Source organism: Oncorhynchus keta, chromosome 19, assembly GCF_023373465.1.
Source record: "Oncorhynchus keta strain PuntledgeMale-10-30-2019 chromosome 19, Oket_V2, whole genome shotgun sequence".
NCBI classification, from domain to species: Eukaryota; Metazoa; Chordata; class Actinopteri; order Salmoniformes; family Salmonidae; genus Oncorhynchus; species Oncorhynchus keta.
This window is the reverse complement of record NC_068439.1, coordinates 62,541,246-62,554,121: the sequence shown is the minus strand read 5'-3', so window position 1 is coordinate 62,554,121 and position 12,876 is coordinate 62,541,246. Positions and strand designations below refer to the sequence as shown.

The following is a 12,876-nucleotide window of genomic DNA, read 5'->3' as shown; positions in this document are numbered from 1 at the left end:
TCGTTATGGCTAACTGTTTAGGAAATAAAAAACAGGTGGCCTTTGGCATAGTTTTAATGGACTTTTACCACTTTTTCTCCCCAATTTCGTGCTATCCAATTAGTATTTACAGTTTTGTCCCACCGCTGCAACTCCCGTACGGACTCGGGAGAGGCGAAGATCGAGAGCCATGCTTCGTCTGAAACACGACCCTGCCAAGCCACACTGCTTCTTGACACACTGCTCGCTTAACCCGGAAGCCAGCCTCACCAATGTGTTGGAGGAAACGCCGTACAACTGCCGACCGAAGTCAGTATGCAGGCCCCCGGCCCACCACAAGGAGTCCCTAGAGCATAATGGAACAACGACATCCCAGCCAGACAAACCCTCCCCTAACCTGGTCGTCGCTGGGCCAATCGTGCACCGCCTCATGTGTCTCCCGGTCATGGCCGGCTGCGTCATAGCTCGGGATCGAACCCGGGTCTGTAGTGACGCCTCAAGTACTGCGATGCAGTGCCTTACACAGCTGCACCTTGGCTCAAACTTTTGAAAAGTGTTTTCTAAAATGTTCTATTCTTCTGATTTCTGACATGCTTTGTTTTGATATATGACACATGGTGAAGCCATTTTAAAAGCCATGTAATTCTCTTCTCAAAAGCTAATGGTGAGCATAATGAATATTGTGCCTCTATCTAAGCTGAACCTACTAGAATCAAATCTAAACTGCTTCAGCCAACCAAAAGTAGTGACTGTATTCTGTTTTACTTCTGTCTTGTAAATTGGTCACCTTAACGCGTCTTTCCGGTGTTTTATGTTCAGTTGCAATTTGAATTGAGCCAGTGTTATTGTAGGAGAGAGAACCATGTAACAGGCCCACTATTAGTTTCAATCCCCAGGCTTTTTCTTGTTAATTTTTAATGCAACAGCATTCAACCTGCCATACACTATGATGGCATCCCAGGTGTTGAAAACACAAAACAAAATTAGAATTTTGTTCACTATATGAGGCCTTAAAACAATATCTGTGCCTTGAATGCATAATTTAGCCTAGCTAGATATCTTAAGGCCATGTTGTTACAATTATAACTGACTCACTGACACATGCCTATCACACATGGATCTGGACAAAAAATGTTACCAAATTCCATCGGTAAACATTGAAATTTACAATTAAACATTAACATTTGCCCACTCATAGGCTTCATACTTAGAGCAGCCCTGTATCAAAGATACAGACCCCTTCATTAAAATGAACGATCAGTGTTTTTGCCATACTTAGAGAACTCCCAGCTGGGTATATTTGCTTTTTTATTTTCTGCTGGGAAGTATTAATTGCTAGTCCACCCTGTTTTACAATGTAATGACTGTGAAATTAGAGTTAGATGAGTGAGTTAAAACTCAACCTTTGTCATAACATGCACTCTATGATACCCTATCCCACCTTGGAAATGTGACATTTGCTGATTTAGTATAACTTTCTTTTTTTATTACTAAAATGCCCTATTGATGTGCTGCTGACTTGGAAGCTGATGTTGGGTTGCCTACTTTCTCAGCTCACAGACAGGCCTATGGAACCTGTTGCATTCAAGGCAAAGAGGGTCGGCCAGGCAGTTGTCAAAACTTATAGGTCAGAATGACAACTGCATCACTGGTCTCTCTGAAGATCTCAATAAAATACAGTACTTTGCATTGTCCTCTTAATAACAATTAGGCCAAATTTGCTGAAATGTTGTGCTTGCTCATGGTTTGGTGTAGCCTATTCTATGAAGACCGCTTGCTGTCGAAATGTTGGTGAATAAATTATTGCATCGGCGCTACTAGGGATGGACATGAGTACTGAACGGACGTCAAAGCTCTGTCCAGAGATAAAAAAATAAATAATAATAATAATGGTGGCCTCCCGGGTGGCGCAGTGGCTCTGTCGTAACCGACCGCGACCGGGAGGTCCGTGGGGTGACGCACAATTGGCATAGTGTCGTCCGGGTTAGGGAGGACTTGCCCGGTAGGCATATCCTTGTCTCATCGCGCACCAGCGACTCCATTGGCGGGCCGGGCGCAGTTCACGCTAACCAAGGTTGCCAGGTGCACGGTGTTTCCTCCGACACATTGGTGCGGCTGGCTTCCGGGTTGGATGCGCGCTGTGTTAAGAAGCAGTGTGGCTTGGTTGGTTTGTGTATCGGAGGATATATGACTTTCAACCTTCGTCTCTCCCGAGCCCATGCGGGAGTTGTAGCAATGAGACAAGATAGTAGCTACTAACAATTGGATACCACGATATTGGGGAGAAAAATGGGGTCAAAATTCAACAACATATAATAATAATAACTGCAAACTCTCCTTCCAGACTCATATCAAACATCTCCAATCGAAAATCAAATCAAGAATCGGCTTTCTATTCCGCAACAAAGCCTCCTTCACTCACGCCGCCAAGCTTACCCTAGTAAAACTGACTATCCTACCGATCCTCGACTTCCTCGACGTCATCTACAAAATGGCTTCCAACACTCTACTCAGCAAACTGGATGCAGTCTATCACAGTGCCATCCGTTTTGTCACTGAAGCACCTTATACCACCCACCACTGCGACTTGTACGCTCTAGTCGGCTGGCCCTCGCTACATATTCGTCGCCAGACCCACTGGCTCCAGGTCATCTACAAGTCCATGCTAGGTAAAGCTCCGCCTTATCTCAGTTCACTGGTCACGATGGCAACACCCATCCGTAGCACGCGCTCCAGCAGGTGTATCTCATTGATCATCCCTAAAGCCAACACCTCATTTGGCCGCCTTTCGTTCCAGTACTATGCTACCTGTGACTGGAACGAATTGCAAAAATCGCTGAAGTTGGAGACTTTTATCTCCCTCACCAACTTCAAACATCAGCTAACCGATCGCTGCTGCTGTACATAGTCTATTGGTAAAAAGCCCACCCATTTTCACCTTCCTCATTCCCATACTGTTTTTATACTGTTTTTATTTATTTACTTTTCTGCTCTTTTGCACACCAATATCTCTACCTGTACATGACCATCTGATCATTTATCACTCCAGTGCTAATCTGCAAAATTGTAATTATTCGCCTACCTCATGCCTTTTGCACACATTGTATATAGACTCCCCTTTTTTTCCTACTGTGTTATTGACTTGTTAATTGTTTACTCCATGTGTAACTCTGTGTTGTCTGTTCACACTGTTCACACTGCTATGCTTTATCTTGGCCAGGTCGCAGTTGCAAATGAGAACTTGTTCTCAACTAGCCTACCTGGTTAAATAAAGGTGAAATAAAAAATAAATAAATAAATAAAAATAATCAAATAGTGTAAAACTATTTGGTGGAATGTGCTTTGTGGCTGCCTGAACGGGCCATTTAAAGTTGTTTTGAAGACAACGTTGATTTGCTTTGACTCTAGTGTTCCATTTGTGCATGTGCATTTGTGGGGCACAACAAAAAATAAACCAAGTCAAGCATCACACAGTTCCATGTCTCATTATCTCAATTGCGTTCTGACCGCTCCATACATACACGTGCTGACTGCTCACACAAGCTCCCGTTAGGCCTACATAAATACATGCCTATAAAAATGTATCTGACTGATGGGATACACAAGCTACATTCCTTGCCAAATAACAACAATTTTATCACACATTCAAAATGGACTGGTTGACTGAAGTAGGAAAACGTGGTCTAACAACGAGCTGCAGTTGGAATAATATTCCCATGTATTTTCCGTTTAGGCTTCATTGCGAACTGATAGTGCCATTTTAGAATTGGTCAGCCTAGGCTATAACCTCCTAAACATAGACAGGTTCCATACTGAAAATACGCACAAAAAATAGTTTGATAAAGACAGCATGTTTTCACCAGACAGAGCATGTTTTCACCAGAATCATTCAGCGTAGGGTTACTCACCAAACAGATGTAGCCATGCAGTGTTCAATGTGGAGTTGTTCATCCATGGCAGAATAAACTAATATCTGCATAGCGAAAATACATATTTTGTAACCCTGAAAAAGTATTTTAACTCGCCAAGTTGAGCCCCGTTTAAAATAATTTTAAAAAACTGTTCTAGACACGCCTCACTTTGCAGTGGCAACTTTTTTCATTTCTTTTCTTTTTAAAAAAAAACTATAAAATAGGTGTCTTGATTGTGATAAGGGCTTGGGAAATAAGAGCGTCTTGTCTGCTAAATTAACAATATAAGGCTATGCCATTGCATAGCCATAGGCTTCTACGAGCAATCGCCACTGCTGAGGTGACTGACTTTTTGAAGATTGTGTTTCACGATATAGTTGATATTACGGTTTCATTCAATTAAATGGCACATGCTTTTTTAATTGAATTAATATATATATATATATGGGTCAATTTAGCAATTAGGATTTATTATCTCTAATGGTTATGATAAATGAGGCATTGTCGCAACACTTGGCATAGGCCTATAGATAAATGCACACATTTCTTTACAGTGTGGGCCTTATGTTCTAAAAAATATTTGAGTACTCTGGAGGAAAAAAAATAATGCGAGTACTCGAACAGTCAGAAAATGTCAAATGCCCATCCCTACTAGTGTACAGCTTTATCCTGTTCTTTTAAAGCACTCTTTGAAAGAATGGCAAACAATTATGCCATGTTTTTTGGCTAGACAGGCTCTAGGCTACAAGCTGATCTAGTGGCTCATCTTTTAATTTCCTAAGGGACAGCAGCATCCTTCATGCTGTTAGCATTTAAATCACCATTGTGGGGAAGGTATGATCTTAATTTTAGAGGTGGACACCTACTTGGGTGCTGGTCCAGAAAACATTTCACCTGCCTGTCTTACTTTGTGTAGATAATGACTTTGAACTCACTGGATCGATGATTGTTGTTCTGTCCTGGTTGGAGACAGCTCATTATTAAGGCTCTGACGGCAGTCCTTCAAGAGGCTCACACTTCAGGCTGTGGACTACACGTTCAAAGCATCAGTGTTCTGCTTTTTTGTTCTGCCTCTTCATGGCATTGCTCTTATACTGAGTGGCTTCTTCTTGTGTTATGTCTATAGCCTAGTCAGTCCAGGGGTCGGCAACAGGCGGCCCACGGGCCACAACTCGCCCAAGTGATTATACATTTTTGTCAAAATAAAAAAATATAGATCTGTGGGGGATGAAATGATTATTTTCCAATCCAATCTCAAAAGGGCTTACTTGTGGTCAATTTGAAGTATAAAAAATATGTAGAATTATGTTTCGGCCCCCCAACCATCCACTCCACTTCACCCATGGCTGAATCTAGTTGCCTAGTCATATACAGTGGGGCAAAAAAGTATTTAGTCAGCCACCAATTGTGCAAGTGTAACGGATGTGAAACGGCTAGCTTAGTTAGCGGTGCGCGCTAAATAGCGTTTCAATCAGTTACGTCACTTGCTCTGAGACCTTGAAGTAGTAGTTCCCCTTGCTCTGCAAGGGCCGCGGCTTTTGTGGAGCGATGGGTAACGATGCTTCGAGGGTGACTGTTGTCGATGTGTGCAGAGGGTCCCTGGTTCGCCCCCGGGTATGGGCGAGGGGACGGACGTAAAGTCATACTGTTACACAAGTTCTCCCACTTAAAAAGATGAGAGGTCTGTAATTTTCATCATAGGTACACTTCAACTATGACAGACAAAATTAGAAAAAAAAATCCAGAAAATCAAATTGTAGGATTTTTAATGAATTTATTTGCAAATTATGGTGGAAAATAAATATTTGGTCAATAACAAAAGTTTCTCAATACTTTGTTATATACCCTTTGTTGGCAATGACAGAGGTCAAACGTTTTCTGTAAGTCTTCACAAGGTTTTCACACACTGTTGCTGGTATTTTGGCCCATTCCTCCATGCAGATCTCCTCTAGAGCAGTGATGTTTTGGGGCTGTTGCTGGGCAACACGGACTTTCAACTCCCTCCAAAGATTTTCTATGGGGTTGAGATCTGGAGACTGGCTCGGCCACTCCAGGACCTTGAAATGCTTCTTACGAAGCCACTCCTTCGTTGCCCAGGCGGTGTGTTTGGGATCATTGTCATGCAGAAAGACCCAGCCACATTTCATCTTCAATGCCCTTGCTGATGGAAGGAGGTTTTCACTCAAAATCTCACGATACATGGCCCCATTCATTCTTTCCTTTACACAGATCAGTCGTCCTGGTCCCTTTGCAGAAAAACAGCCCCAAAGCATGATGTTTCCACCCCCATGCTTCACAGTAGGTATGGTGTTCTTTGGATGCAACTCAGCATTCTTTGTCCTCCAAACACGACGAGTTGAGTTTTTACCATAAAGTTATATTTTGGTTTCATCTGACCATATGACATTCTCCCAATCTTCTTCTGGATCATCCAAATGCTCTCTGGTAAACTTCAGACGGGCCTGGGCATGTACTGGCTTAAGCAGGGGGACACGTCTGGCACTGCAGGATTTGAGTCCCTGGCGGCGTAGTGTGTTACTGATGGTAGGCTTTGTTACTTTGGTCCCAGCTCTCCGCAGGTCATTCACTAGGTCCCCCCGTGTGGTTCTGGGATTTTTGCTCACCGTTCTTGTGATCATTTTGACCCCACGAGGTGAGATCTTGCGTGGTGCCCCAGATGGAGGGAGATTATCAGTGGTCTTGTATGTCTTCCATTTCCTAATAATTGCTCCCACAGTTGATTTCTTCAAACCAAGCTGCTTACCTATTGCAGATTCAGTCTTCCCAGCCTGGTGCAGGTCTACAATTTTGTTTCAGGTGTCCTTTGACAGATCTTTGGTCTTGGCCATAGTGGAGTTTGGAGTGTGACTGTTTTAGGTTGTGGACAGGTGTCTTTTATACTAATAACAAGTTCAAACAGGTGCCATTAATACAGGTGCCATTAATACGCGTGGAGGACAGAGGAGCCTCTTAAAGAAGAAGTTACAGGTCTGTGAGAGCCAGAAATCTTGCTTGTTTGTAGGTTACCAAATACTTATTTTCCACCATAATTTGCAAATAAATTCATTAAAAATCCTACAATTTGATTTTCTGGATTTTCTTTCTCATTTTGTCTGTCATAGTTGAAGTGTACCTATGATGAAAATTACAGGCCTCTCTCATCTTTTTAAGTGGGAGAACTTGCACAATTGGTGGCTGACTAAATACTTTTTGCCCCACTGTATAATTTCCCACATCTTCATTCATGTACCACTTCAATAGAATGTCTGTCAATTAGGTGTGGCTCTTTAGAGTTCTTTGTTGGTTGGAAACTGCAACACTCTGTAAACCCAGAGTTGTTGGATTTGGCAATGGCCTCTCAAACATTGAGTGTGTGTCAAAGTTGCACACAGGGAAGACTTTAAGGCTCATGGGACAGTCCTTCACCAGATGTCTGGGTGTGCGTATGTTTTCAATCTCTGAAAATGGAGAGAAGAGCGCTAATGGTCCTGAGCCTGGATGCATAAAATCAAAGGACGCAAGGATCTGTCAACATGGAGGAGAGGGTGGATGGACAGCGTGTGTTGAAAACATGAGCCAAGATTCCCTCTTGGCTGCTATGTGCTGAGTGAAACAATGCTAAGGATATAATAACAATAATGCTAATATGTACACAGCCTCATTCACGGACTTGCGCTGATTGGATGTTGAATCATTTCACTCAAAGTGAGCATCATAACTCAGAGAAGAACTTGAAAACAATCTTGCAACCTTTCGGTTACTAGTCCAACGCTCTAACCACTAGGCTACCTGCCGCCCCAACATGCTGGACAAATTGACACTTTGGGTGATTTAGGGTAGCCTACTTTAATTTGAAAGACCTCACCCTGAACCCCAAAAATGTTTGACCATGTAACAGAACTATGTGCCCAGTCCACATTTGATTTTACCATAAGAATTGCTGTTCGGGGATAATAAAGAGAGACTACTCTAACTTTTTGTTTGAACACAGTGTACAAAACATTCACCTGACACACTGACCAGGTGAATCCAGGTAAAGCTGACCAGGTGAATCCAGGTAAAGCTATGATCCCATATTGATGTCACCTGTTAAATCCACTTTAATCAGTTTTAAGCCGTGAGACAATTGAGACATGGATTGTATATGTGTTCCATTTCATAGGGTGAATTGGCAAGACAAAATATTTAAGTGCCTTTTTAAACGGGGTATGGTAGTAGGTGGCAGGCGCACAGGTTTGTGTGTGCGTAAAGAATGCAACGCTGCTGAGTTTTTCACGCTCAACAGTTTCCTCTGTTTATCAATAATTGTCCAACACTCAAAGGACATACATCCAACTTGACACAACTGTGGGAAGCATTGGAGTAAATATAGACCAGCATCCCTGTGGAACGCTTTCGACACCTTGTAATCCATACCCCAACGAATTTGAGGCAGTTCTGAGGGTACTCAGTGTATTTCTGGGAAACATGAAGTGTCATCATCACCCCTGACACATTGCTCTGGGATAAAATGGGGATACCCTTTTCCTTCTCTTTCAGGTCGGCTTTATGCCATGCAGACGGGAATGAAACTGGACAGCAAAACCCCAGAATGTCGGAAGTTTCTTGTGCAACTGATGGATCAGTTAGAAACGGTGAGATACTTAGTCAGCTACACTAAAGGTTGGATACAGCCTTTGGAACGTTTAACAATGACACATTTATCTACTATTTCCTAATTGTCTTCACATCATGATTTGTTGATTTTTGGGTAAGATATCATAATGTAGTTATCATAATGTACTACTTCATATTCCTTGTTAATTCTATTTCCTCTATTCTGTACCAATATCCACTAAATGAAGCTTATCACGTCGTGAATGTCTGAGGGCAGTTTAGTAATGAATATCTTCAAAGCCATTGGCCGCTAAGTGCACTTTAGGAGTCTTGACATTTTACTATTTTCAAACCTAGTCAGGAACAGGCCTTTCAGTGGATTCAGTTTCCCTTCAGAAGTGGATTTTGGCACTGCCTCTCAAAAAGGACATTAACAACAAAGCGTCAGGCTCCCTTGATTGAGTTCTGCGAACATGATTGAAATATCTGCACCTCGTCATTGTCAATTATAATAGTGAAATACTCTTTGATTCCAAACATCTGTAATGTAATTGCCGTATGATCTAAATATAGGAGGAATTTTTTGATTTACATTGTCAAATTTCTCAAAAGGTGAATGCCAAATGTAATTTCTGCTTGTTTTGAGAGTCTAGCATTTATTCTTTAACTTGTCCATCAGATATTCATATCTCTAATCGATAGTAATGTCCAAGTAGAAATTGGATTCTTTGAGATAGTTGGATCACACATTCAGTCAAAGCTTCGATTAGACTGCAATCTGAACCACCATTAGTTACAGAATGCTTGCCTTTTGAATAATGGATTCCATCAGAAATGTACTTCTGAAATTTCTTGAGTGGAATTGCGAGACATGCAATGAAAAAAAGCATCTGATTTGAGTTTTAAGCTCTGTGTTTAATGTAAGACCTGATCGGCATATACAGTGCGTTAGGAAAGTATTCAGACCCCTTGACTTTTTCTACATCTTGTTACGTTACAGCCTTATTCTAAAGTGGATTAAATCATTTTTTCCCCCATCATAAATCTACACACAATACCCCATAATGACAAAGCAAAAACTATATATATATATTTTTTTTTCAAATGTGTTAAACTAAAATATCACATTTACACAAGTATTCAGACCCTTGACTCAGTACTTTGTTGAAACACCTTTGGCAGCGATTACAGCCTCAAGTCTTCTTGGGTATGACGCTACAAGTTTGGCACTCCTGTATTTGGGGAGTTTCTCTCATTCTTCTCTCATTCTTCTCTGCTCTCAAGCTGTGTCAGGTTGGATGGGGAGCATTGCTGCACAGCTATTTTCAGGTCTCTCCAGAGATGTTAGATTGGGCTCTGGGAGGGCCTCTCAAGAACATTCAGAGACTTGTCCAGAAGCCACTCCTGCATTTTCTTAGCTGTGTGCTTAGGGTCATTGTCCTGTTGGAAGGTGAACCTTCACCCCAATCTGAGTTCCTGAGCGCTCTGGAGCAGGTTTTCATCAAGGATCTTTCTACTTTGTTCCATTCATCTTGTCATCATCTTGGCTAGTCTCCCAGTCCCTGCAGCTGAAAAACATCCCCACAGCATTATGCTGCCACCACAATGCTTCACTGTAGGGATGGTGCCAGGTTTCCTCCAGACCTGACGCTTGGCATTCATCAGAGCAGAGAATCTTGTTTCTCATGGTATGAGAGTCCTTCAGGTGCCTTTTGGCAAACTCCAAGTGGCTGTCATGTGCCTTTTACTGAGAAGTGGCTTCCGTCTGGCCACTCTACCGTAAAGACATGGTTGTCCTTCTGGAAGGTTCTCCCATCTCCACAGAGGAACTCTGGAGCTCTGTCAGAGTGACCATCGGGTTCTTGGTCACCTCCCTGACCAAGGCCCTTCTCCCCGGATTGCTCAGTTTGGCCTAGCAGCCAGCTCTAGGAAGAATTTTGGTGGTTCCAAATTTCTTTCACTTAAGAATGATGGAGGCCACTGTGTTCTTGGGGAACTTCAATGCTGCAGAAATCTTTGGGTACCCTTCCCCAGATCTGTGCCTCGACACAATTCTGTCTCGGAGCTCTACGGACAATTCCTTCAACCTCATGGCTTGGTTTTTGCCCTGACATGCACTGTCAACTGTGGGACCTTTATATAGACGGGTGTGTACCTTTCCAAATCATGTCCAATCAAATTGTAGAAACATCTCAAGGATGATTATTTAACAGAAACAGGATGCACCTGAGCTCAATTTCGAGTCTCATAGCAAAGGATCTGAATACTTATGTAAATAAGGTATTTCTGTTTTTATTTTTAATACATTTGCAAAACAATCTGAACCTGTTTTTGCTTTGGCACTATGGGGTAATGTGTGTAGATTAATGAGACTTTTTGTTATTTAATACATTTTAGAATAAGGCTGTGACATCAAATGTCAAGGGGTCTGAATTCTTTCAAAAGGTGCTGTATTTTCCTTGAGATTTTCTTAAGGTTTTAATGCAACATGGGTGTTCTCTCTCACACTGTAGCCAACTCTTGATACGTCACATTTGCACATCCTTCGGTAAGAAATGTTTTTTAGATGTCATAGAAAGGAAGCAACTTTAATAACCAATACATTCTTATGCGAAAGAAAACGGTTATATCCTATTATGATTTCTTTTACATTTCTTATCTATCCTATCTGTTAATTGTTTCCTTTGAGAAAATGTAAGAGCACTGTATTCTCATCAAGAGTTCAAAAGACGGGGTTTATGGTCTTCCTCTGAAAGAGGAGCAGGAAATAACCTCTGGATGCTGTTTACTCAGGGATTTTTATAGAGCTAGTGTCTCAGCCAGCGACGAGCCCATACCTGGTGGGTGCATCCAGTTTAAAGCGCTTTAAAAAGGTGGTGAAGAAACTTCTATGAAATACATATTTGACCTACTGTCGCAGATTATGTCAATGTGGACTCAGGACAGATTGTTCAACTTCTTTTGTTTTATGTCTTGCATATTTCTGGAAGTTAATGTGAAATCATTGTTTTATTTTTCCTCCCTAATCATGGGAACATGAATGAGACTTTCATTCCATTCCAGAAGAGGAAGCACAGTATGAAATTGAAGATGTCGCCGAAGAACATGGCTGACGTTTTACATTCTCCCAACCAATTTGTTTTGTTTTGTGGAACTTATTTTTTAAATTATTGTGTACATAATGTTGCTGCTACCATCTCGCATGACCGAAAATAACTTCTGGACATCAGAAAAGCGATTACTCATTGTGGACTGAAAGACACTTTTTCCTTTAATGAGTCCGACGAGAAGGATATCCTGCTTTCACTGGAACAGGCACAGATCCACACCTTTTGCGTGAAAAGACGCCGGAAAAGGGGAAGCAGATCGGGGATCCTTCTGAGAATCTGTAGGCGAACGAGTAAACTCCCATTGCCAGCCGTTCTTCTTGCTAACGTACAATCATTGGAAAATAACATTTGATGACCTACTATTAAGATTATCCTACCAACGGGACATTTGAAAACTGTAACATCTTATGTTTCACTGAGGCTGAATGAAGAAATGGACAATATGGAGCTAGCAGGATTTTCCATGCACCGGCAGAACAGAGACGCCCACCTCTGGTAAGATACGGGGTGGGGGGGTGGATCTTTTTGTAAATAACAGCTGGTGCGCAATGTCTAATATTAAAGAAGTCCCTCCATTTGGCAAATCTGACCACAATTCTATCCTCCTGATTCCTGCTTACAAGCAAAAACTAAAGCAGGAAGTACCAGTGACTCACTCAATACGGTGGTGGTCAGATGATGTGGGTGCTACACTACAGGACTGTTTTGCTAGCACAGACTGGAATATGTTCCGGGATTCATCCAATGGCATTGAGGAATACATCACCTCAGTCATCGGCTTCATCAATAAGTGCATCGATGACGTTGTCCCCACAGTGACTGTATGTACATATCCCAACCAGAAGCCATAAATTACAGGCAACATCCGCATCGAGCTCAAGCTGCTCGCTTTCAAGGAGCGGGAGACTAATCCGGACGCTTATAAGAAATCCCGCTATGCCCTCAGACGAACCATCAAACAAGCAAAGCGTCAATACAGGATTAAGATTGAATCCTACTACACCGGCTCTGACGTTCGTCGAATGTGGCAGGGCTTGAAAACTATTACGGACTACAAAGGGAAACCTAGATGCGAGCTGCCTAGTGACGAGAGCCTAACAGATGAGCTAAATGCCTTTTATGCTTGTTTCGAGGCAAGCAACACTGAAGCATGCACGAGAGCACCAGCTGTTCTTGATGACTATGTGATAACTCTCTCGATAGCTGATGTGAACAAAACCTTTAAACAGGTCAACATTCACAAAGCCTGCTGGGCCAGACGGATTACCAGGACGTTTACT

The 12,876-nt window shown here is 42.1% G+C and overlaps 1 protein-coding gene across 1 annotated transcript in view; it reads left to right on the top strand.

Moving 5' to 3' along the window:
- vta1 (vesicle (multivesicular body) trafficking 1) overlaps positions 1-12,876 on the top strand; it is a 46,249-nt gene that overhangs the window by 5,360 nt on the left and 28,013 nt on the right. The window contains exon 2 of the mRNA XM_035794193.2: positions 8,430-8,524. Within this exon, the coding sequence (XP_035650086.1) occupies positions 8,430-8,524 (95 nt within the window). The remainder of the gene's footprint in view (positions 1-8,429; positions 8,525-12,876) is intronic.